General features: G+C 27.4%; 11 protein-coding genes and 4 non-coding genes across 15 annotated transcripts; 7 read left to right on the top strand and 8 right to left on the bottom strand. All coding sequences in view use genetic code 6, as the record gives it.

The window, feature by feature from the left end:
• Positions 1 to 449: 449 nt before the first annotated feature.
• SS50377_t20027 lies at positions 450 to 522 on the bottom strand. The gene has a single exon. It is a non-coding gene; the product is annotated as a tRNA-Ile (tRNA).
• Positions 523 to 578: 56 nt separating this feature from the next.
• SS50377_23182 (uncharacterized protein) lies at positions 579 to 1,241 on the top strand (the record flags this gene model as incomplete). The annotated part of the gene is made up of 1 exon (XM_067907052.1): positions 579 to 1,241. One exon carries the CDS (start codon positions 579 to 581, stop codon positions 1,239 to 1,241), a length of 663 nt encoding a protein of 220 aa, XP_067766320.1.
• Positions 1,242 to 1,259: 18 nt separating this feature from the next.
• SS50377_23181 (Methyltransferase TRM13) lies at positions 1,260 to 2,261 on the top strand (the record flags this gene model as incomplete). Its single annotated transcript, XM_067907051.1, has 1 exon — positions 1,260 to 2,261. One exon carries the CDS (start codon positions 1,260 to 1,262, stop codon positions 2,259 to 2,261), a length of 1,002 nt encoding a protein of 333 aa, XP_067766319.1.
• Positions 2,262 to 2,274: 13 nt separating this feature from the next.
• Positions 2,275 to 2,347, bottom strand: SS50377_t20026. The gene has a single exon. It is a non-coding gene; the product is annotated as a tRNA-Ile (tRNA).
• A 96-nt stretch (positions 2,348 to 2,443) lies between these two features.
• Positions 2,444 to 4,066, bottom strand: SS50377_23180 (uncharacterized protein; the record flags this gene model as incomplete). The annotated part of the gene is made up of 1 exon (XM_067907050.1): positions 2,444 to 4,066. One exon carries the CDS (start codon positions 4,064 to 4,066, stop codon positions 2,444 to 2,446), a length of 1,623 nt encoding a protein of 540 aa, XP_067766318.1.
• A 763-nt stretch (positions 4,067 to 4,829) lies between these two features.
• Positions 4,830 to 17,426, top strand: SS50377_23179 (putative Dynein heavy chain; the record flags this gene model as incomplete). Its single annotated transcript, XM_067907049.1, has 1 exon — positions 4,830 to 17,426. One exon carries the CDS (start codon positions 4,830 to 4,832, stop codon positions 17,424 to 17,426), a length of 12,597 nt encoding a protein of 4,198 aa, XP_067766317.1.
• Positions 17,427 to 17,522: 96 nt separating this feature from the next.
• SS50377_t20029 lies at positions 17,523 to 17,595 on the top strand. The gene has a single exon. It is a non-coding gene; the product is annotated as a tRNA-Ile (tRNA).
• Positions 17,596 to 17,608: 13 nt separating this feature from the next.
• SS50377_23178 (Methyltransferase TRM13) lies at positions 17,609 to 18,610 on the bottom strand (the record flags this gene model as incomplete). The annotated part of the gene is made up of 1 exon (XM_067907048.1): positions 17,609 to 18,610. The coding sequence occupies one exon, from the start codon at positions 18,608 to 18,610 to the stop codon at positions 17,609 to 17,611; it is 1,002 nt and encodes a 333-aa protein (XP_067766316.1).
• An 18-nt stretch (positions 18,611 to 18,628) lies between these two features.
• On the bottom strand, positions 18,629 to 19,291 carry SS50377_23177 (uncharacterized protein; the record flags this gene model as incomplete). The annotated part of the gene is made up of 1 exon (XM_067907047.1): positions 18,629 to 19,291. One exon carries the CDS (start codon positions 19,289 to 19,291, stop codon positions 18,629 to 18,631), a length of 663 nt encoding a protein of 220 aa, XP_067766315.1.
• A 56-nt stretch (positions 19,292 to 19,347) lies between these two features.
• Positions 19,348 to 19,420, top strand: SS50377_t20030. Its single transcript has one exon. It is a non-coding gene; the product is annotated as a tRNA-Ile (tRNA).
• A 22-nt stretch (positions 19,421 to 19,442) lies between these two features.
• Positions 19,443 to 20,333, top strand: SS50377_23176 (uncharacterized protein; the record flags this gene model as incomplete). Its single annotated transcript, XM_067907046.1, has 1 exon — positions 19,443 to 20,333. One exon carries the CDS (start codon positions 19,443 to 19,445, stop codon positions 20,331 to 20,333), a length of 891 nt encoding a protein of 296 aa, XP_067766314.1.
• Positions 20,334 to 20,377: 44 nt separating this feature from the next.
• SS50377_23175 (uncharacterized protein) lies at positions 20,378 to 21,466 on the top strand (the record flags this gene model as incomplete). Its single annotated transcript, XM_067907045.1, has 1 exon — positions 20,378 to 21,466. One exon carries the CDS (start codon positions 20,378 to 20,380, stop codon positions 21,464 to 21,466), a length of 1,089 nt encoding a protein of 362 aa, XP_067766313.1.
• A 37-nt stretch (positions 21,467 to 21,503) lies between these two features.
• SS50377_23174 (Lecithin-cholesterol acyltransferase) lies at positions 21,504 to 23,468 on the bottom strand (the record flags this gene model as incomplete). The annotated part of the gene is made up of 1 exon (XM_067907044.1): positions 21,504 to 23,468. One exon carries the CDS (start codon positions 23,466 to 23,468, stop codon positions 21,504 to 21,506), a length of 1,965 nt encoding a protein of 654 aa, XP_067766312.1.
• A 206-nt stretch (positions 23,469 to 23,674) lies between these two features.
• SS50377_23173 (uncharacterized protein) lies at positions 23,675 to 24,751 on the bottom strand (the record flags this gene model as incomplete). The annotated part of the gene is made up of 1 exon (XM_067907043.1): positions 23,675 to 24,751. One exon carries the CDS (start codon positions 24,749 to 24,751, stop codon positions 23,675 to 23,677), a length of 1,077 nt encoding a protein of 358 aa, XP_067766311.1.
• A 275-nt stretch (positions 24,752 to 25,026) lies between these two features.
• Positions 25,027 to 26,232, bottom strand: SS50377_23172 (tRNA pseudouridine32 synthase; the record flags this gene model as incomplete). Its single annotated transcript, XM_067907042.1, has 1 exon — positions 25,027 to 26,232. The coding sequence occupies one exon, from the start codon at positions 26,230 to 26,232 to the stop codon at positions 25,027 to 25,029; it is 1,206 nt and encodes a 401-aa protein (XP_067766310.1).
• Between the last annotated feature and the right edge of the window lie 19 nt (positions 26,233 to 26,251).

Genomic DNA, 26,251 nt, shown 5'->3' with positions numbered 1-26,251 from the left:
CATACGTGTTGAACAAATATAGCTTGATGGAATCTAAAGCCTTCTCAGCTGCTAAAGATGAATTAAAAAGAATATACCCAACATTCTTGATTACATAAACTGCCGCAAAACCTCTAAGGTGACAGAACATGTAATGAGCTTCCAGGGACGTCAGTTAGCAATTCAAAATTTGGATAGTTTAAAGAATAACAATTGACGTAGGTAGAGCTGGAAGAGCCTTTATATCGAATTTTGCATCTTTTTAGCAGTGAAAATAATTATTAAGGCCGTCAACTGCGTTTAGAGCATCTTCTACCGTATCAAAATCTAAGAAAACCCTAAACGGAGAAAATATACTGTATTTGGTGGGTTAAATTACAAGCCCTCGGCAAATTGCAGTAAGTGCATGCTCAGAAACAGGATAGTTTGAAGACAAGAAGATCCTCATTTTTAGGTAGATCGAAATTATTTGGTCGTTCTGGGGCTCGAACCCAGGACCTTCTGCTTATCAGACAAACGCTCTACCTACTGAGCTAAACGACCTTTGTAAAATTAAGCCTTCTAATACTAGACAAGTAGTAAAATTGTAATCTATTAAAATGGCTTTTATTGAAACACACATTAAGGAAATATTTGGAGACAATAGCGTAATATCTGTAGATTTCGATCTTATTTTCGAAAATGGTTTATTCGCCTCTCAAACGACTACCGTGCTCCTACGTCTCAGACTCAGGAATTCTTAAGGTCAGCCATCTGCAAACATGTGCGCTAAAGAAATTCTCTCAAACCTACGTGTTATTCATAATAGTATTCTTTTACCATCGCCTCTTGTCACCAGCTCCTTTGGAGCTTTCAAATTCCTAGTAACACCTACAGTCCTTAATTCATTCGAAATTGAATATGGGCTCTATCGGTATACCCAGAATATCGCAGCTATTAAAGCTTGGGAATAATCTAAAGATTATCAAATCTAAGGAAATATCGCATCCTCGAGCAATACAGTGTGGGCTCTCACCAAAGCATAAGAAAATACTAGTATTAGGATTAAATTTAGTAAAGAAAGCCAGATAGGGTATCAGATTGGTACACACGAAGTTTAGTAAATAGGAACCAGTACGGAGTTTTCAATTACCTTCTTACCCTCACTGTTGGTATGCAAAACGTCTGCATAGGAATTAAAAATTCCCATCAAGAGCTACGCGAATCTTACTATTTGCGCTAGGATTAAAAAAGATAGAATAGCAGAAGTGTTTACATAGTGATTTTCCACTTCATTTAAAATGGAACCTGAATAAAAAGTGAATCTCGATCCTATTATGCAGTGTCCCTTTTCTAAGGCGCATAAAATTGCTAAAGATAGATACTTCCATCATATCAAGGTATGCGATAAAAGGCCAGAGCTGTAACCTAGTTATACTTTCTAAATACCATTTACTACACCAGATGCACACCCAAAGCAAACCTTAACGTTAGAGGCCGCTTATCTTATTGAGGGGAAAATTTTTAAAATTATAAGCATATTCTCTTAAGAGCTAGAAATGTTTAACCAACCATTAGCTTAACTAAACCTCGAAGTTGACGTCCCTTTCCACGAATCAGTCAAGCATGCTCCATAGCTCAAGTCTTTAGCAGGGCATATACTTGATAGTATCCCAGTCACTGATCTTGTAATTGAGGGTGGGGCGGGTACCGGAATGCTATCGGCATACTTAGCATTTAAAGATAAACATATTAACACAGAAACTAAACGAAGGTTTATACTTATGGAACGAGAACGTGGGTTTAAACATAAATTTGATAGATATGTCAAATTTTGTGGAGAGTCTGTTGAGAGAGTTTTATGTGATCTTAGAGCTGTAGATTTCCAAAAATTACGATCGCATTATTCTGCATAAAACGTAACTGTAATCGGGAAGCATCTATGCGGCCATGCAACAGACTGTGTTTTGAAGTGGGAGGCGGATCACTATGCTATTGCATTATGTTGTCATGCTAAAGCAGATGGGGGAGACCTTCTAGGCGTGGAATTTCTAAGGGACATGACTCCTGGCGAACTATACTAATTGTGCAGAATGACGAGTTGGTAATTTGCCTGGAAGGGTTAGGAAAGTCTAGACCTTTAATAAATTGAGAAACAAAGATTAGGGACATTCTTTCGCCAGGTGTTAGACTGTTGCAGAATTAAATGGTTGAAAATGCATAAATATTGGGTAAAACTTGTACGATATTGTTCAGAAGTAGACAGTCCAGAATGTTGGCTGATCCTGGCAGGAAAAGAGTGAACTACTAGAAATTTGGTCGTTCTGGGGCTCGAACCCAGGACCTTCTGCTTATCAGACAAACGCTCTACCTACTGAGCTAAACGACCATGGTAAATAAATTTCAAAACAAAAAATATACATATTATTGGACATTTAAGTAGGCTATATGAACTCTTCTAATTAGGATACAGTTGAAATTAATATCACTCCATAGGGAAAAGCAGTCTCAATGTTTCAGCGCCAACATCATTAATACTAATATTCCCTATTTGGATCCAACCGCCTGACTGAGTATACATTGGTACTGGTGTTTTTCCACCAATAGGAACCACATCTAAAGCGATTCCTTGAAGTTCACAACCGTCATAAATATCTTGGTGGAGAGAATCCAACGAAACCTTGCGAACTCCAACGTTTTTAGCAAAAATGCCCTACCATTCTCCTTTGACAAAAGAAGTTTAAAGCACCAGCTTAGAACAAGCCCGTCTCGTCTTAAGAGCATTATCTATTACAAGTCTTCCTACTTAATTGTGATATTTATGACTATCTTTGGATGTAATATTCAAATAAGTCATGATATGCTACTTTTGTATTCTTTATCGGGTTACTTCAGGCAAAATTAAATCAGTTTATGCAGGGATTTTAGATAATAAATCTTTAAATTACTCTACTAATTAGAAAGATCTAATACTCCCAGCCAACTTTACATCAAAAATTCGTTACAATAATGAAAGTTACCTATTTTGAATTGTTAAATCATCAACAAGATTACCAACCCACTCAGAGTCAATATCATTTTCTACAAAAGATTATAAAAATATGGAATACCATTGTGCAATATTTTACATTAATCCCTATATCAACTGCTCATCTTTTTTAGTTTACTGTAAAAGTAAGTAAATTTCGTGTATTTAAGCTAATTTCAAAATCAACTACTAAGGAGGGATATAATATGCTTTCTTGAATCTAGTTAGGACAATCGCATATACGATTTGAGCATTAAATATGAACATTGTTAAATCTGGGTGTTCTTTGTCAATAAAGTTTTAGTAAAATTCATCCGCCCCATATCCTATAATATCTTTGTAACCTAGATTAGCAGGAATGTAAATATGTTATGTAACATCGTGAATATGACGATATGAAAGTAGCTCATCATTTTTAAGGAAAAATATCTTGAGCTTCGAATATTGATCTAAAAATTCTGAACTAATCTATGACCCATTGTTTTGATTAACAATCAGATGCCAGTCACTTTAATGCATATTCTAATATCTATTCTAGAACCCAATAATGTTTGTATATACATGAAGTGTAATTTTACTCGAGGTAGCAATATATGCTAAAAGTTCTTGAGTATATAAGGTATTGGATGAGATTAAATAAGGTAGCTAAAATTAGCTATTTTCTATAAATGACACCCTATCTTAAATAGTAATTTATTTTTGCTCTATATATGGATAAATTTAGGCAAATTCTGAATCTACACAATTTATGAATTCATCTGGCATTAGTATTTTAAGCAATATCAGGAAGACACCCACGTTTCCGTTTCTCTTCTATGGTTATTATTTTTATAATTGAATCTCCTAAGATGTCGCATTAAGCTTTGATAATAGCGCATTTACTTGCATTTCATCTTCTGGGTCAGTTATAAAATTGACAAACTCATTCATAAATGGCTAATTATCGATTATATCTAAATGACTTGCAGCGAATAAAAAATTAACTATATCATCTACTAAAACCTCATCTTTAAGAATCATAAAAGTTTTAAATTTCAAAACCTACGCAGCATCATTCTTCATTTTCATTAATTAATCCATTTATTTATCGCAGTATTACATTATTTATTCAATATTCATACCCTTGCCATGCAGCTGCTAAAAAATTGAGAATTATGTTTAATTATAAATGTCTATGATTAATATTAAATAAGTTTGTATGATAATATGCAATTATGTATATTTTCATAATATTTGACTCAAATAGTACTGAAAAAAATTTATATTTCAATTTACTTAAATGATAACATGAATATAGTCATTATTTTTATATTATCTAAAATAAGTTTCATTTTTTAATTTTATAGTTATAGTTTTAAATGATAAAAATAAAAATAGAAAAAATAGTTAATTTTTATTCATTTTATCTTAAAATAATACTATCTATTAATTCTACTTAAAATGTTATCCTCTCATTAAAGTTTCGTATTAAAATTAGAAGAAGTTTATACTTAGTTTATAAGTATAACTCCAATCATTAATGGTAATAAATACTTCAGTAGATAGACGATTATATAGTAAGTGATTTGTATCATATTATTAATATTATCATAATTAAATGTAATATATAATAATCTTAGCTTAAAAATTACATATATGGCAAAATTATAGGTTCGTGTCAAGTCAGAAAAAATGAATTCAATATTATATATATATATCTTATTAACATAAGGACAACCATAATAAAAAGAGTTTCACTCATTTTTAATAAATAAAATTGTTCTAATCTTTTCAATACAATACATAATATAAAACATCAGATTCTAAAATATAATACATTAATCTAAAATATTTTCACTCGAAAATGGCGGAATCTATAAATTAAAATATTACTATACTGTAGCCAACAGCAGTTGTATTAAGAAATAGACAATTCCTTTTTGATTTACTTAAAGAATTGGACCCTTCCAGAAAGGTGATTATCTAAGAAGAACATCCAAAATAAATATTGAAAGTCAAATCATATGAATTTAATTTTCCTTAGTAATTAAATTTGCTAACATTATAATTTCAAGACCCTCATCTTATGGATCAAGACTATGATATTGAAAAGTAAAGACTAAGCAACTATTTCATAGAAAATTCTGGTTCAAGGGCATGGGTATTTGTAAATTAATATTCAGCTCAGTTTGAAGGATCTTCTGTTTCATAATTTAAAGATTTTGTTAATATAAATTATATTAGAAAACCAGTAATATTGTAATCGTTAAATTAGGAACTAGGGCATATCTACGTCTAATTCTTAATTAACAAAAATATTGAGTAATCAAAACACGAAGACGCACATTAATTTTTTATAGGTAATAGTCTTATAAATTTAGAAGATGATTTTTTATTCAGAAATTTCCAATCCTTTAGTCAGATTGTGAATATCAACCGAACAGTAGTTTTTATACCTGGATTTTAATCTATAGAAAATTTTATTACTAGGTTATACAATATTGAAAAATTAAAATCATAACAAGTATAATATTATTAATATTCTTAATTCTTAAATAAAATAAACAATTAAATATAGTTAATAAATAATTTTTCACATGGTTATATTAAAAACTCGGAGGTTACTGATTTATCACTAATTAAATTGATTAAACTTATGTAGATTTGCCCTATTTTAGACTCTTGTTATGGTTAAGATATTTTATTTTCTTTTTAGGCAACTTTAGATTAAGATTATTATGAAGATTTAATTTATGACAGATTCTAAAATGATATTTTTATAAATCATGCATTATCAACTCCAGATATATGTTAAAGCCTAGATAATTTACTAAATTAATAATAAGAACATTATTCATAGGTGTAGGTTCAGTTGTCATTAGATTATTTATTAAAAAGATCTGAATAGTTACAAAACTATATTGTATAGATGAATTTAAATTAGTTTTATTTTAATTTAAATTTATAATGCTAAGTTTGGAAGAATGCAAGGAAGTATATTAAAACATTTTATAGCTAAGAGTAAATAGTATAAATAGAAATAGGTGTTTTTGATGTATTAGATGGGAATGTTCATGATTCAATAGTTTCTCATATTGAGTAGTATTTATATGCATCTGATTATGTATATAATAATTCAATATTTTATTCATAAAGTTTTGCTAAATTTGTTTAGACATTTGCTTTTACAATGAAATAAATATCTTACTAAAAAATTTACTTATTATAGTAGTAACTTTTATCAACAAACCCATTATAAATTTTAAAATTAATATTAAGATAATCATATGATGCAATTTAGAAAAAAATTGCAACAAGTTAGTTTATAAATTATTTTTAATCTGAAGAAGAATTTTTAAAAGTTTAAGAAACACTTTAGTAATAAAATAGAGTAGATCTTAAATAAAACTAATCAGTTAATTCATATGCAGATTCTATTATTAGCCTAGATAGCTATTTTTTAACAGATGCTTATTCTTTATTTTATGGGTGGCATGTCTAGTAATTCTTTAAAATATAATGTGAATATTTAATAATTTGTGTTGATGCTTTAGAAGTCTAATTAGCATAATAACTCAGTTAAATATTATAATAAGTCAATCCATAATTATAAGGATATTAAAAATTTGTAATATTATGTAAATTAATGTATAAGTAGACAATTTATGATATAATAGATTAAAGTTATGACTTATTTATTTAAAAAATTGTGATAGATAGATAATAAAGTATATTTTATTTTAATTTTGAAGACCATAGTAAAATATTAAGAAATTTATTTACTTGGGTCGATTCTCAAAAGCATAATAATTAAAAAGATTGGTTTAATATTTATAACTAAGAGATAAATGAATTTTTACTTAAATCATAAGTGACCTAATATATATTTGCGGTTCCTCAAAGATTAAGTTTCGATTCTAAATTATTTAGAACATAATTTGATATTTCTTAATAAAATTAGCATTATATGTATTAGAATGGATTATTTAAGAGTTATCCTGATAAAAAGATCTGCATTAATATATTTCCCAGCATTTAAGATATATAGAATGAATTTTAGTAATATTTTGATTTACTAGATTAAATGCCAACATAAATTAGCGAATTTGATAATTATTTTGTTTTAAAGAAAGAATAAACAAAAATTTCTATACCTGATTATGATAATAGCTACAAATATATAAAGAACAAGAGATCTGTTATCGAATAAAATATAAATGATTAATTACAAATACTTGTTAGTTTATCTAATGAATTGTAGTTTATAGCCGATCAAATTTATGATTATCATATAGATTAATAAATATATGACTCAACATTTATAATTAATCATACGAATGATCTCCCATAGTTTGGTAATTTTATCAATATTGATTTCTAATCAAATTTCATAACTAAAGATAAATGTTAAACGAAAATAGAGTATCTTTAAGAATCTGATAATGATAACAAAGAAAGAGACATCTTATAATTACAGAAAAATAATCAGTCTTTCGTCTATTTATCAAAAGATTTGTTTAAAAAATAAAAATTAATTGTTACCTGGTTTGAAAAATTATAATAATCATACAATTTTGAATAATCCGATATAATTAAAGAGTAGTTAGTATCCAATTTATACAAGATATTTATAGAATTCTAATTTTATAAAGAAATAATATCAAATAAATTAATGGAAGATACCATTTTTATAGGTATTTTTAGTATAGATACAAAACCTATTAAATAATAAATGATATTTAGAACTAATGCCGTACTTTAGTCAGTTTAGTGTATAATTTCAGCAAGATGTTTTTCACTTATTGATTATAGCAGTAAAATTTTTGATTCAACTAATTTTATCCTAAATTCAATTCCAAATGATCCTAGAGATTGGTGTATAGTGCGAAAATTTATAGATAATAGTTTAGATTTCTCTAAAACTATTTCTATGCATATGGTTAATTAAGTAATCTTCTTAGAAAGAGTATTTGTTGATAGCTTTGTTGGATGGTAAACTTAAGAAAATAAAGAAATATTAAAGAAAAAGAAGCATCAAAATCAGTATGAATTGCTATTTAATTACCTCATTTATATTAGGTTTTAATTACCCACAGTATTAGAATTTACAGAAATTTATAGCATTTTATATAATAAAATATTAGGATTGGGCCTAGAATCAACTTACAAGAAGATTTATTCTGGAATAGAGTATTAATTAAAAAATTCAAAGGAAAGATTAATTTAAATAATTGATGAAGAGCGTAATTAGTTATTTATAGAATTAGGCAAGACGATTAATTAAATAGATGAATATATTCGAAAGATTCCTAAACCAGAAATGTATACAATAGATCATACAAAATTTTAAGAAGTAGTTGATTAATAATTTAAATTTTCAAATGAGTTAGTATAATAAATTTAAGATATTAAAGAAAAATGCCATGTTTTTTAATAAGACGAATAATTTATGGGATTACCTGAATCAGATTTTAGTATAATTGATGAGTTATAAGATAAGCTAGACTTAATTATTCGATTTTGGAATATTGAAAATGCTTAAGAATTAGATTATCCTGATTGGCTACAGAAAACATTTTACGATAATTAAAAATTATTCTTTACTAAAGATTAGATAATATAGATTACTAAGTCAAGAATTAGTTTATTAGTTTAATTAAATATAGATATTTAACTCCAGTTAAACTAGCTATAATAAAATGATAAAAAACAAAAACTATATATCGTTTCTTTTACACATACAATTTAACATATTAATCATACACTTGAAGATATTTATTGGTTTTAAGCTAATTTTTAGATATTTTTTGCATTATGCTATCCATATATAAAGAAGCGTCATATTTAAATGATGGCAAGTTAAGGAATAGTGTTTGAACCTTCAGTAGCTACAGCTATCAAATTAAAAGAAAGAAATATATTTAAAATTAGAAAATCAAGTTAGTTAGAATATGAAAATGAATAATTCCCTACGCGAGCAATTCATATTATCCAAATTATGGAATTAGCTGAAAAAGAATATTTTATAGACTCATCATTTACAAATATCGATTTGAAATGGTAGTCTTACTTGTTAGTTATGGATGCGGATGAATATTTAGTTTTAACATTAGAAGATTGCATTAATGACATTTAAGTGGATGTATATAGCTTAAAATAGCTTATTTAATCACCCTATGCTATATTTTTTATTAAAAAGATTTAAAGTGTTATCGATAAATTAGAAACACTAATTTAGATATTATAAGTGCTCTTAGACACATAGAATAATTTTTATTTGTTACATTAAGTTTATTCCTAATAGAAATATTATGATTTACCTATTGCATCAGAATTTAGATCATTTGGTACTATTTATAAATCAACATATTTAACTATTTTAAAGCAAGGAACGTTAACAAATATTTATTCTATGGCTGGAAATATATAAATAAATGATAATTAATCAGCTTTATTGTTAGAGACTGGTTAATTAAATTTACAGCAGGTTCCATTAAATGTTCTACCAACATAATTATTTATATTATTGAGATCATATTCTAAATATTTGATTAATTAGATGGAACTTAGTTATTAAAATCAGAAAAATAAATTCACTTATCTTAATTCCTTATCATTTGCATAGATTCATTTTTTATTTTCTTATGGGTACTAGTAAACTAAGCTTAAAATAGATCAATAAGATGAATTTATTAATATGTTAATTAGTATCTTATTAAATGTATTAGATATTAAAGATATTAGTTTAAAAATTGATTGGCAGAAAGGAAATATGCTATCTGATAGAACTTAATAACTCGTAGATAAAGATGTTATATCAATTAGTTTTATAGAAGTCATAACAAAATCAGAAGATAAATATATTTTATAGTAGCCAATATTAGTTACAGATAATTATGATGAATGGATTATAGGTTTGTAGAGTTCAAAGTAAAATAGTATTATTGTATTTGTTACTAATAAAATATAAGATAAGTTAGATAAAGTTTTGCTTGACTAATCTCTATCATAGTATATAAAGCTAATTTGTATTAGAGTTAATTATTCTACACTATTAAAGAGATTTTATGATCCAAATAGTATTACATCTGCTTTACAGTCTTTAGCAAAATATGATGTTAATATTTCTGCATTAGTTCCATAATTTTATTAGAAAGATAATTAATTATGCTAAATTCAATTTGAATTATTATCATAAAGACTATAAATTAAAGATATTATAGGATTGAATATTTCCGATCCAAATATACATTAATTAATTTTGGATTAAATAAAAGATAATATACATACGTCTATTATTGAGAATTAAATATATATTGAAAGCTATACAAAGTTTTTAACAAAATTCGTGTATTAAAATATTAGTAATTCGATTAAAATATTTGTTGGTCATAATACTAGAGTTTTAATACATAATATGTTCATGTAATAACAAATAAATAAAAATATGCTATATTTAGTTGGTAAGCAAGGCAAATCCACGATAAGTAAGTATTATGCTGAGTTGTTAGGCTATAATCCATAAATTTTAAGATTTATTGATCTTACTAGTTTAAAACCTGTTAATTTGTCATCTATAATATTGTAATCATCTCATATGTAGCAGTGTCTTATTTTCGAGGATATTGATAAATATAATTTTGAATTAGTAAATGAACTTATCAGTTTAATTAATAATATATAAAATGCTAAATGTAATAATAAAAAAATGATTTTTAAATATAATAAATTGGACTATGAACTAAATGAAAAGTTTCTTATTATTCTTACATCTACGACTGTTAATTAAAGAATTAAATTATCAGTTTGTGCTGTTAAGTTTAATATAGAACAGTTATTTTAGTGTACTTAAGCAAAACTTTAATTAATTGGCGTATAAAATGATAAAGAGCATGCAGTTTAACTAGTATAATTTTTAGAAAAAATTTCTTATCTATATAATAGTATAAATTACTGCACCATCAGAGTTATTTATGATATAATAGATATAATAAATAAATTTAAATAAATTTACTTAGAAGTTACCGATAATATTTTGACTTATCTTGCATTATCATCATACTTTGAGTAAATTTTATAACAGGATGATTATCAAGAACTTTCAAGCTTATTGCAATTAGAATATGAAGGAAATACACCTTTAATAAACTAAAATTAAGTACTGTCATAAGAATTTGATATATTGCTAAACGATATGAATAAAACAATGCGTTCTAATATTGAAGTGCAAATTGCTAAAATAGATACATCCCTTAAGACTAAGAATAAAATTATCATTAAATGTTAATACGGGTTTTAATATTATTTTGATAAGTACAGATAGTTATAACAATAAATTAGAAATATAGATTTAATGTATTTTAATATTAATGTTGGAAATTTATCAAGTAATGATCTATTTGGTTTTTTAAATCCAAGTAAAGATTGGAAAAAAGGTATACTAGAATCAATATTAGAGTAGCATTAGTTTTCAGAAAGATTATTAATATTACATTTGTCAAATATTCAAGATAATGATATTTTAACACCAATTTTCGAACGATTTGTTTGTTTGAATAATGGGAAAACTCTTTAAATATTGAAAAATACAAAGATTATTATAGATTATCCTATAGAGTTTTAAATATCAAACTAATATTTAGAAAGATGCTTCTTAGTTACTCTAGAACCACTTTCTCCATTTTTCTATAATCTAGAAAAGCATAATATCAACTAATCATTAATTGATAGAGTTTATAAAATAGAACCAGTTATATATACTTTTATTTAATTAGTTACATCTAACTCAATAAAAATATCATAGTAATAATTGAAAATAAATTTTATATTATTATTAATTTCATGTATTTAAGATATTAATACTGATTTTATTTCGAATTGTGATAAAGCTATATACTATTGCTTACATTAAGCTTTAGGATAATTTTTACCTGCTAAAATCAAAACATAATTTTAATTATTTATTAATTTACTATTTACTTTTGTCGAAGATTCTTCAACTGATGATAATTTTTTAGGAGTTAATTTTACTCCCTTAAAGGGCTTGTAATTATAACCAAAATTTTTATAAACATCAAGATTATTTATTTCTGAAATTAAATTGGATGGATTTTAATATGTATTTACAAATAATGAGCTACTTTTACCAGAATAAATGTTAACATAGGATAGTGAATAAGATTTGATTAATATTAACCTAGCGTTTTAATATAATTAAGCATTATTATTATTAAGATTAATTAAATCTAATACCAATATAAAAATTGATTTAAATAATTAATATTACTAATATATTATTGATAGAATCGGTTAAGTTATCTCAAAAGATAGAATGTATTTCATGTCATTTAAGGTTAATGATGACACAAATTATTAATAGCTTTTGCGGGATAATTTATAATTTTTATTACCTGATTTATTAGGACCTGATCCCACTTTCACCGTTATTTAACAAATTTAAGGTTGGAATAAGAATATTCAAAATGATATTTAATAAATCTGTTCACTACAAGGATTTTATTCTGATAAAAAGAAAATAAATATAAAAGATATATAGTTTATCATATAATCAGATAAGCCTGTAAATTATATTTAATTTTTCTAAATGTCAGATACAATGAATGCATCTGAAGTTAATTATGAAATTCTAACAAAGTAAATAACTTCATAATTTGCTGTTGTCACATAAAAATTCTAACTATTTGTCGCAAAATTTGCATAAGAATTAGTTATTGATAGTTTTATAAAGTTTTAGCTAATCTAATAAAGTTTAGATAACTTTACATAATCTATTGATATTATTTTGAATTCTGAAAAGGCTTAAAAACAGTAGTTTTAGTATTAATTGTTTTTACATGAAGTAGAAAAAGAGTTATAAGCTTTCCCATATGATCAAAAATTTACTGATTGCTTTAAATATGCATTAGAAAAATCAAGAAAAGCATTTAATTTCATAGATTCAGATAGCTAGTTTAATTTTATTTTCTAACCATTAACTTAGTAAGAATAAGATGAGATTGCATTTTGTGCTTCGAATTTATTATAAAATATAAGTTATTAAGATAAATTTGTATATCTTAAGAAACTTAGTAATGATTGTAAATATGTTTAGATATCTAATGATACTTTGGCAGATATACTTTAAAATTAAGAGAAATTAATTTATACATAAGATTTTGTAAATGTTTTATCACAAATTATTCGATCAATTAAAAGATAATCTATTATACTTACAGGATAAGTTGGTATTGGAAAACATACAGCTATCAAGACAGCATGTTGTTATTTAAATTAAGAAATACTATATCTAAAACCTGGTATTTCTTGGAAACAAACTATATAAGAATCGTTTAGAAAAAGTTTTATTAGATAAAATGTATTAATTATAGATTAATTTGACCAGCTAGATATCATCGCTGATGTGTAGTAATTTTTAGAGATAAAAAGTTTATAAAAATATCTTAGTGTTGAATTTTTACGCTAAAATTCTTAAATTATTAAGGAATAATATAGTGCTTATTTATCAGATATTAATTATACTATCAAATAAGAAGTTATAACTACATCGTTAATAGAAATATAATTTATGGCAAATTAATTAATTAAAAATAATTTGAGAATTTGTGTTATAGAAGATGAAAATTCACCTATCTTTAATAAAATATCAGTTATACGTTGTATTAAGCTAGAATTGCCTAGTTATAATTTTTTGGTTAAAAATTTCAAAATGGAAGAATCACCTGAATTAATTTAAGTTTATAAAATTATTAGAGATATGCACCATATGGGAATTAACTATCTAATTTAAACATAATCTTTTACTGCATAACGAAATTACATGACTTTAGCATAGAATTTGATATATTCATTCAAAAATTCAATAGAAAAACGTAGAATTAATTTTGATATTATTAATCCAAATATCTGGATTGACTTTTTTGACAAATGTAAAATTACATTAGATTATTTTAAGTCATAATAAAAAGAAATTATTTTTTCCATAGAGAACACATAGATTGATTTAGATAATATGATTTAGGATAATAAATAAGATACTTAATTTTTAGAGTAAGTATTAGGTTAAAGATAAAAATTATCTGATAAAGAGAAAAAAATAGGACAAAGTGTTCTCAATGTTAAAGATAAAATTTAGGTATTATTGCACGAGAAAAATGATGAATATATTTCTAAATTGAACTAGATTAAGGAAAATCATAAGCTGATACTTAATTAAAAACTTTATAAGAATAGTGAATAGGTTGAAAGATTATGTCAACTTATTTGTCCTTTAATAGACTGTGTATAGGACAATGGGTCAGCTTTAGATGCTTTTAAGTAAGCTATTGTTGAATAAAAGTTTATGCAAAATATTTAAACTTAGATTATTTATTTTTCAGATTAGTATTATAATTTATTATAATAAAATATCCCTTTTGTGAATCAAATTTAGGACACTATTAATTGTCCTATTAATTTATGGAAGCAACTTATTGTAATTATTTTTAAAGCATAATAATAACTGAGGGAATGTGATTTTTACCATTAGCTAGTTTAACTAGAATAAACAAAATTATTAGTAGTAGAATAACTATAAAAGACAATAGAACAACAAAATGATATTTAATAAAATATTTAACTAGGTAAAGATAGAATATTACGTCTAAAAACGTAAAAAGATGAGTCATAAAAATCAATAGATAATATGGATTTAATTGATTAACGACTAATTGAGATTTAAGAAATATTATAATTTGAAATAGCTGAAAAGTAAAAAATGGATACGAATCAACTTAAATTATAATTACATGGGGATTCTTTACTTTTTGGAATGCTTATTAACTATTGTGGTACATAGTCAATAAATGAAATATTTGCTTTTATTAAGAGTTGTTAATCTGTATTAGAACAATCGTAAGTATTTAGTTAGAAGTTAGATTCTCCAGAAGATTTAATACATATATTTGACAAATAGTAAAAGCGTAAATTGATTTGGGAAAATATGGGGTTGCCATAAGATAATGATATATTACTTAAAGCACATATTATTAATGGAATTATTAATACATGTCATGAATTTCCGTATATTTATGATAATAACTAATTAATTTTTAATTGGCTTTTATAATTAGGAACATCATAAGATAAATAAAATTAAGTTCTTAATGCATCAGATTAAGCTTTTGGTTTGAAATTAAAAGTTTCTAGTTAATAGTCCTCAATAACTATCATTTAAGTTGATTCATATGTTGATCTTAATGTTATTATACCGTTTTTATTAGAATATACATCTAGAATAGTGATCTACTAGACTTATGAGCACACATTTTAAATTCCATCTCAGTTGTGCAAAATTTCCTATTTTATTCGTATTTAGTTGTTAAGTAGATCAAATTTATTAGAAAAATCATTTAATAAATATATATCAGAAGAAAACTAATAAATACTAAGTAAATTATAAGGTGATATAGTTTAATAATTAGATAAGTAAGATGATATTTTAAAATCAATGTAAATTCATTTAAATGAGTTTCTAATTCCAGAAATTCCAATAAATGTCGATTAAATAGTTATTATAAATATTTTAGACCAAGTTAAAAGAACATACTCAAATTTATCGATGCTATACTCACAAATTGATAACACCTAAAAATAGTATAGATAACGTTAAAATACCACTTAATATATACCATTAAGTAATAAATTTGATTTTTACATAAAAATGGGTTTATTTTGTAATATGAACGAGAAAATGTTATAGTAAATGCTGCTTGATTTATTTTAGCAGCTGCATGGCAAGGGTATGAATATTGAATAAATAATGTAATACTGCGATAAATAAATGGATTAATTAATGAAAATGAAGAATGATGCTGCGTAGGTTTTGAAATTTAAAACTTTTATGATTCTTAAAGATGAGGTTTTAGTAGATGATATAGTTAATTTTTTATTCGCTGCAAGTCATTTAGATATAATCGATAATTAGCCATTTATGAATGAGTTTGTCAATTTTATAACTGACCCAGAAGATGAAATGCAAGTAAATGCGCTATTATCAAAGCTTAATGCGACATCTTAGGAGATTCAATTATAAAAATAATAACCATAGAAGAGAAACGGAAACGTGGGTGTCTTCCTGATATTGCTTAAAATACTAATGCCAGATGAATTCATAAATTGTGTAGATTCAGAATTTGCCTAAATTTATCCATATATAGAGCAAAAATAAATTACTATTTAAGATAGGGTGTCATTTATAGAAAATAGCTAATTTTAGCTACCTTATTTAATCTCATCCAATACCTTATATACTCAAGAACTTTTAGCATATATTGCTACCTCGAGTAAAATTACACTTCATGTATATACAAACATTATTGGGTTCTAGAATAGATATTAGAATATGCATTAAAGTGACTGGCATCTGATTGTTAATCAAAACAATGGGTCATAGATTAGTTCAGAATTTTTAGATCAATATTCGAAGCTCAAGATATTTTTCCTTAAAAATGATGAGCTACTTTCATATCGTCATATTCACGATGTTACATAACATATTTACATTCCTGCTAATCTAGGTTACAAAGATATTATAGGATATGGGGCGGATGAATTTTACTAAAACTTTATTGACAAAGAACACCCAGATTTAACAATGTTCATATTTAATGCTCAAATCGTATATGCGATTGTCCTAACTAGATTCAAGAAAGCATATTATATCCCTCCTTAGTAGTTGATTTTGAAATTAGCTTAAATACACGAAATTTACTTACTTTTACAGTAAACTAAAAAAGATGAGCAGTTGATATAGGGATTAATGTAAAATATTGCACAATGGTATTCCATATTTTTATAATCTTTTGTAGAAAATGATATTGACTCTGAGTGGGTTGGTAATCTTGTTGATGATTTAACAATTCAAAATAGGTAACTTTCATTATTGTAACGAATTTTTGATGTAAAGTTGGCTGGGAGTATTAGATCTTTCTAATTAGTAGAGTAATTTAAAGATTTATTATCTAAAATCCCTGCATAAACTGATTTAATTTTGCCTGAAGTAACCCGATAAAGAATACAAAAGTAGCATATCATGACTTATTTGAATATTACATCCAAAGATAGTCATAAATATCACAATTAAGTAGGAAGACTTGTAATAGATAATGCTCTTAAGACGAGACGGGCTTGTTCTAAGCTGGTGCTTTAAACTTCTTTTGTCAAAGGAGAATGGTAGGGCATTTTTGCTAAAAACGTTGGAGTTCGCAAGGTTTCGTTGGATTCTCTCCACCAAGATATTTATGACGGTTGTGAACTTCAAGGAATCGCTTTAGATGTGGTTCCTATTGGTGGAAAAACACCAGTACCAATGTATACTCAGTCAGGCGGTTGGATCCAAATAGGGAATATTAGTATTAATGATGTTGGCGCTGAAACATTGAGACTGCTTTTCCCTATGGAGTGATATTAATTTCAACTGTATCCTAATTAGAAGAGTTCATATAGCCTACTTAAATGTCCAATAATATGTATATTTTTTGTTTTGAAATTTATTTACCATGGTCGTTTAGCTCAGTAGGTAGAGCGTTTGTCTGATAAGCAGAAGGTCCTGGGTTCGAGCCCCAGAACGACCAAATTTCTAGTAGTTCACTCTTTTCCTGCCAGGATCAGCCAACATTCTGGACTGTCTACTTCTGAACAATATCGTACAAGTTTTACCCAATATTTATGCATTTTCAACCATTTAATTCTGCAACAGTCTAACACCTGGCGAAAGAATGTCCCTAATCTTTGTTTCTCAATTTATTAAAGGTCTAGACTTTCCTAACCCTTCCAGGCAAATTACCAACTCGTCATTCTGCACAATTAGTATAGTTCGCCAGGAGTCATGTCCCTTAGAAATTCCACGCCTAGAAGGTCTCCCCCATCTGCTTTAGCATGACAACATAATGCAATAGCATAGTGATCCGCCTCCCACTTCAAAACACAGTCTGTTGCATGGCCGCATAGATGCTTCCCGATTACAGTTATGTTTTATGCAGAATAATGCGATCGTAATTTTTGGAAATCTACAGCTCTAAGATCACATAAAACTCTCTCAACAGACTCTCCACAAAATTTGACATATCTATCAAATTTATGTTTAAACCCACGTTCTCGTTCCATAAGTATAAACCTTCGTTTAGTTTCTGTGTTAATATGTTTATCTTTAAATGCTAAGTATGCCGATAGCATTCCGGTACCCGCCCCACCCTCAATTACAAGATCAGTGACTGGGATACTATCAAGTATATGCCCTGCTAAAGACTTGAGCTATGGAGCATGCTTGACTGATTCGTGGAAAGGGACGTCAACTTCGAGGTTTAGTTAAGCTAATGGTTGGTTAAACATTTCTAGCTCTTAAGAGAATATGCTTATAATTTTAAAAATTTTCCCCTCAATAAGATAAGCGGCCTCTAACGTTAAGGTTTGCTTTGGGTGTGCATCTGGTGTAGTAAATGGTATTTAGAAAGTATAACTAGGTTACAGCTCTGGCCTTTTATCGCATACCTTGATATGATGGAAGTATCTATCTTTAGCAATTTTATGCGCCTTAGAAAAGGGACACTGCATAATAGGATCGAGATTCACTTTTTATTCAGGTTCCATTTTAAATGAAGTGGAAAATCACTATGTAAACACTTCTGCTATTCTATCTTTTTTAATCCTAGCGCAAATAGTAAGATTCGCGTAGCTCTTGATGGGAATTTTTAATTCCTATGCAGACGTTTTGCATACCAACAGTGAGGGTAAGAAGGTAATTGAAAACTCCGTACTGGTTCCTATTTACTAAACTTCGTGTGTACCAATCTGATACCCTATCTGGCTTTCTTTACTAAATTTAATCCTAATACTAGTATTTTCTTATGCTTTGGTGAGAGCCCACACTGTATTGCTCGAGGATGCGATATTTCCTTAGATTTGATAATCTTTAGATTATTCCCAAGCTTTAATAGCTGCGATATTCTTGGTATACCGATAGAGCCCATATTCAATTTCGAATGAATTAAGGACTGTAGGTGTTACTAGGAATTTGAAAGCTCCAAAGGAGCTGGTGACAAGAGGCGATGGTAAAAGAATACTATTATGAATAACACGTAGGTTTGAGAGAATTTCTTTAGCGCACATGTTTGCAGATGGCTGACCTTAAGAATTCCTGAGTCTGAGACGTAGGAGCACGGTAGTCGTTTGAGAGGCGAATAAACCATTTTCGAAAATAAGATCGAAATCTACAGATATTACGCTATTGTCTCCAAATATTTCCTTAATGTGTGTTTCAATAAAAGCCATTTTAATAGATTACAATTTTACTACTTGTCTAGTATTAGAAGGCTTAATTTTACAAAGGTCGTTTAGCTCAGTAGGTAGAGCGTTTGTCTGATAAGCAGAAGGTCCTGGGTTCGAGCCCCAGAACGACCAAATAATTTCGATCTACCTAAAAATGAGGATCTTCTTGTCTTCAAACTATCCTGTTTCTGAGCATGCACTTACTGCAATTTGCCGAGGGCTTGTAATTTAACCCACCAAATACAGTATATTTTCTCCGTTTAGGGTTTTCTTAGATTTTGATACGGTAGAAGATGCTCTAAACGCAGTTGACGGCCTTAATAATTATTTTCACTGCTAAAAAGATGCAAAATTCGATATAAAGGCTCTTCCAGCTCTACCTACGTCAATTGTTATTCTTTAAACTATCCAAATTTTGAATTGCTAACTGACGTCCCTGGAAGCTCATTACATGTTCTGTCACCTTAGAGGTTTTGCGGCAGTTTATGTAATCAAGAATGTTGGGTATATTCTTTTTAATTCATCTTTAGCAGCTGAGAAGGCTTTAGATTCCATCAAGCTATATTTGTTCAACACGTATGAAATAGCCTGCTACCTTGAACAAGATGTCAGACGGCATTAAATAAAGGTTTTTACAAGTATAGAGGCTGCTAAAAGATTGCTTAGTTAGTTTAGTGCAGTTTTTATTTCTAAATTTTAGTCTACTATAGTGTATTTTATGGAATCCGATTGTATACATTAGGCTATAGTTATTTTATAAAGAGAGAGCATATAATTTACAACTATGATTTATCACTAGTAAAATCGAGCATGTTAAATTTATAATTTACGAATCTCATTAGATGAAACTGAAATAATGTAAAAATTGTAGTAAGTTGGAAATGTAGATAAAATAAGCTTTCCACCATTCACTTTTGTTGATACTGCTAAATATCATATCAATGTATTATTTAAAGATGTTTAAAGTAGAAATAACTGTGAGCAATGGTTTAGTTTAATAGGAGAAGAATTAGCATAAGATGGAAAATAGATTATTATTGTTTGAAGTGAGTTATTTACTTAATATATTTAATATCTATCTTTACAAAAATGTCAAAACCGACTTCTAAAGTTCAACACAGGATTTAACTATAATCACAATTAGAATTATTAGAATTTGATATGTAAACGCATATTACAAAATATACTAGGGAAATTCAGCGATTAGAATTGTAAAAATAACATGTAATATTTAAATTATAAGTTTATGAACCAACATGTGATCCAGAGTTTAACTTTAAAGGAGATAAACATTTTTTACAAGCTAAACTAGAAGAAAAGATTGAGCAAACAGAGACAACCTTAAAAAACAAAAAATATGAAATTAAACAGGAAGTATAATCATTATATGTTGCTAAACATGGATTGAAGAATAATATTTTAGAGTAAGAAGTCGATCCAACTATTGCATATGATGTTTAGTAGCTATAGTCTTCAGTCAAATATTTATAAGAAAAGTTACTTAAGTAATTAGATGAAAATTCTAAATATAAGGAACATTTATAAAGGTTAACGTCATCAATAAATACTTTACGTACTTAAAAGTCTTAATTTTCAGTGTAATTATATGAAAAAACACGTGAACGAGCTAGATCAAGAATCGAAACAGATTTTTTATATGCACCAAGGAAAGCTTAATAAAATTCAGAATATTATGAAGAAACTGATTCTGAGTAATTAGCGATTGAAGATGACAAGAAAAGTGAAGTTTAAACTTCAACTAGAAAGTTGCCACCTATTATTAATAGATTAAATTCATAATTGGATCATATTCATGATGAATGTAAAAAACGAGAAAAAGTTGTTAAATATAATTATGATTTTTTGTTAAAATAAATTGATAACTTTGTATAATGCAAAGATAAACTAAAAAAAGGAATTAAGCAAATTATTAAAAGACGAAAACCACATTTAGCAAAACAAGGTTTTTTAGAAGAAGTTGGTATAAGTTCATAGGATTCTTTTTTATTTGTTGAAAGCATTCTTGATGATGGTTTATTAGATGTTATTTTGTAAATGGTGTTGATTGATGATATAGATTTTAATTATTAGGAAACAAAAATACCTTAACGTGTTGGTATCTAAAGCAAAGCATAGGGTTTAAGGAAAACCTATGATGTTCGTTATGGTTTAGATTGAGTATCTGCTATAATTATAAATTAAGTAATAATATTTTTCATTCAAGCCATTCCGCCAACCAATTCCAGACTCTCTCATCCATAATTAAACTGAAATGTTTAACACCCTATAACACATACCGTTAACTTACATTATCTGGAAAATCATCTCCTAATGCTCCAGTTAAAAATACTGTTCCATCTCCTTCGACATTTATATATTCTGGTTTTTAATTTAGAAGTTCAGTATAATTTCTAACAGGCTTTGAATATACTAGATGTAACGGAGTGTCAACTTTTGAACCAGAAATGGAGTAAAATCTAAAATTTGAATGATCAGAAATATTTATTGGTAACGATCGTGAATTTCCCAAGTCATTATATAGCTGTTTGTCTGCTTTAAACAAGAATGACTCAAACATATCGTCAGGATGAATTAAATCTAATAACTAAAATATAGATTATTCTTCGAGCAGCTATGGTGTATTTATAGTAGCCCAAGGTCCAACTTACCCAAAATTTGTACCAGACATACATGAATTCATTTATGAATTACTATTAATATTTTGTGGAACAGGCTCATGTGTTTGCTATAATAATCTATAGTATTATAATCCAGATGCATACTCTCTTAAATTAAACTTAGAATTTTCAACGATAATTTCGTTAGTATTATTTATAAAATCATAAATTTATTCATCAAATTTTGCTTATGCTGAATTAAATTTAATATTTTTATGTTAAAAATGGGTCCTCCGACCACTCATTTCTGCATCAGACCATACAGAATAACATTCCCATGAAAAGTCAGTTCTGTTAAGATCTTATATATTGCACACCCCTTTTTTAAAATCATTTTCTAAAATTTAATCCGGGGTATTCAATACCTATGCAGTCTTTGTAACGTTAATAACAGGGCTGAGCCAACCATTTATAATAATAGCTCCTCGTTTTGAACATTTTTGAAGTTTTAAATATGTTTCTTTAGCATTACGAAAATCTGTTCCTTTTTCCTCAAAACATTTTTTAGCTATTATGAAAGCTACATCAGGTATTTCCCCGGTGTAATATAAACTATCATTAAATTCAACTACTAAATGTTCATCTTTTTGTTGTTTAAATTTAAGCTTGAGTTTAGATAATATACCAGAATCCTCTTTTGTCTAAACTTCATCTTCATAATTTTTTTAATCTTCAAATAATTTTTTAATGAATATACAAGGCGTAACTGATGAGTATCCAGTCTTCTTCTAATGGAGACATGCTGCTGAACCACACGAAGCCTACATGACCTTTGCAGTACATTTCGGAATTGGAAGCTTAAGTGTATATCCCATTAAAATGCCTTCTAATGATAATCCACCACAACCATCAAATGGAACACCAAGTGCAATAAATTTTGAAATATCTTCATACCATGTTTTTGGATGCAATTTAATATAGGTATCTGTAATAACACCACCCATAGAATGAGCAATAATTTAAATTTTACTGCTAGTTAGTTTTTTAATTTCTTGAATGAGACTATGTAACTAGTCTTAAATGATACCTATATGAGGTGATTATCTCCAATCATATGAGAAAGCAAAAAGGTTAACGCCCAGCTAGTATCCTAATTTAGTTACTAAGTATTATATCATTGGACCAAAGTATTTACCAATGTTTACATTTTCAAAATATTTAACATCTAATATGCCTATATCTAACAAACGATCGCAACCCTTCTCACCAGGAATAGCTTCTACATCAACATAATCATTAAGAAAACTAACGTATTCGAAATTTTCGTTATTATACCCCCATAAATACTCAGCTGCTTTTGAAGACGGAGAAAAAGGTAAAAATGAAGTATTAATCCACGCGTACTCGGACTGTTTACTTATTTTATTTCTAGCAACAAGTTTGCTACCGCAAACTCCAGGAATCAATAATATAGGTTATTTCAATGTTTACGAAGAGTTAACAGCTTATCTTTCAAAATTTTCATTAAAATCTGTGGGAAATACATTTACTACTTCCGTCATTAAGAAGTGGTCTGATAAAAACTAATTCTTTTCACATATAAATTTTATTACTTATAAAAATAATTACATGAAATATAGCAATTTTTAGACACATATTAATTAGAGTATAAAGTAAATATGCTGTACATGCAGCTACGAAATCAAGCCAGAATGCATGATTTTAACTCATCTTCATTTTTATGGGTCTAAATGATATAACAAAAATCTCAATCGATACCAATCAGTACAATTCCAGGACTCTTGTCGCTCAACATCCCGATTGTAACGGTACCGGAGACAACATCAGAGCCCTAAACTTCGTATTGCCCCGGAATAAGTCTCTTCTGGTCGTTGATCACCAATCTGCCCAAATTTGCAATCAAAAAGTACTATTTGGCATCAAAAACATCCTTGCAGGCGAATTCGTAGCTTTTCTAATCCCCTTCCACAATCGAAATTTTGATTTTCTGACTTCCGAAAGTTAGCTGCTTAATGCTTTGCAAATCACAGATTCTGACGTCCTCGAAGATCAAATTTTCCGATTTCAGTGATTGAGAAAGGATCTTCTGACCAGAGCACGAAATTGCGAGTTCATGGGCGGTTGCTGGCTATAAAGATGAAAGCCGCTGTGAAAAATCTTACCTAATCACCAAATAGTCACCCTGGCCGAGCAAAAAAGGGCAGTTTTTGTACAAGGTGGTCACGTGGCCTGGTGAGTGGCCAAAGCGTTGCAGAAACGGCAACATTAGGCATTGTTTCGTTTTGAGTTCCTGGAAGAGCTTTTCGACGAAAAAGTATTCTCTATTGACTTTTTGGACGTATATATCGTCAATGAGCTGGTTACGTTCAGATTCGTTGAAATCGAGATCGGCGATCTCGTTCAAAAGATTTTAGAATGTTTGATGGAAATCGTTGTCTAGGATGCCTACTTCTTCGTTGATGAACTCTGTTTACGCGCACAGGCATTCGATTAAGTCGTTAACAGTTTTTGGGAATTTTTCATGCAGAAATTTTTAAATTGGGAACTAGGCCTAAGAAAGAGAAGTAAGAATATCCTGCCTTTACAGAATATGTGCCATAGAGCTACACTCACTTAAGGATATTATAATAGCTGGGATGTCGTCTTAATATACAGTTAATGGAAATTGTTTATCTAATGATAATATTGAAATAGGTGTATTTTCAAATACCAGTTCTGATGTTTTTTCATTCATTTTAGGGGATTAACAAAAATTAGTTGCTAGTGCTGAAAATGTTGACTTTCCATAATCTTCACTTCTTTAAAAGTATGATAATTAAGTCATTAAAGAAGTGGTAAAAATTAGATATTTAATAAACTTTAACGAAAGGTATTTCAATAAAAATATAGTAAATTAATCAAAATAAATTATAAATGGAATAAGTTTTGGTCATGTAATTATTGATAGAACCGTACAGCTTATATAAATAGTTTTCTATAAAAATCGTACCGTAATACGATAATACTTGATATCAAATTATTTATTCTAGATCTTAATATAAAAACTTAAAAAATTATAATGTTCACCACTATATAGTACTGTAACCAATAACTTTTATTTCACTAAATTAATAAGTCTAGTAATTTTTTCTATAAGACTTCATAATTTCCTGGGAACCACTCAGGTAGACATCCTTATACTTTAGTATAATTAATATAATAAAATACACATTATAAATCTATTCTTTTCTAAATAAAACTATAAGGATTAATAATATTATATCTGCCGTTCGTTTCTCTAAAAATTTAATCAGTTTATTGAACTTTTGACATTTAACCACACTACCAACATTTAACATTTTCTGGAAAATTGAATTAATTCATGATGTTATCAATATTTAAATATTTTAATCCTTTAATCTATGATAATCTTTCTCTTAGTAAAACTTCGAATTCATCTTTATGAAAATCAAACCCAGTTTGCTATGGACTAATATGATGTATTTATTTTAGTAATTCTTCTTTTAGTCCTCCATATAATGGATCATTTATTATTGGACAATTTAGTTCTTGAAGATGTATTCTTAATTAGTGTGTTCTACCAGTAACTGGATAACACAACGCTGAATTGTTATCAACTTAAATTATACTTAATGAATGATATTTTTATTCTTTTAATTACAAGTATTATTCATGAGACTCTAATTTTAAAATAAAATCGCCTTATTCGCAACTTCTTTCATTTATTTAGTCTCCTTCTAAAATTTTATTAAACACTGCATATATACCATTTAAATTACCCAAATTATTAACTTGTGCAACATAAATTTTAATAACATCTCTATTTTAAAATAATATTGAAACTTGTTCTGCAGTTTGTGCATCCTTGCAGCACAACATAGATCCTGCAACTAGTTTATCTAGACGGTTGATAAATTTTCCATTTATATGATTTATGAGAGAGTTTTTCTAGTAATGTGATGAAGGATGTACAGGCATCCCAGAAGGTTTATATACTAATTATATAATATTATTATTAATTGTCAATTAAGAATCTGTAATTGTGGGTTACTCAAATACCGGTGACTCATGCCTATGCACAAAATGAATAATAATATCTAAATCTTTAATAATTATGTCTTCCTAATTTGAAATAAGTATTCCTCTTCTTAATAGTTTAATAATTCCATTTTTCATTGCCACATTAAAATATTCAGCACTATAGTCAGAAAATTCTTAAATAAGAATGAATAATAATGATTTTCCAAGCCATCTCTATTTAACATATGTAGCATATACATAAGGATAAGGTTCCACAAAAAGCATTTTATAAAATGAAAAGAAA

The sequence above is a fragment of the Spironucleus salmonicida genome, chromosome 3 (genome assembly GCF_000497125.1).
Source record: "Spironucleus salmonicida strain ATCC 50377 chromosome 3, whole genome shotgun sequence".
Lineage (NCBI taxonomy): Eukaryota > Fornicata > Diplomonadida > Hexamitidae > Spironucleus > Spironucleus salmonicida.
This window is presented reverse-complemented; position numbering and strand designations above follow the sequence as displayed.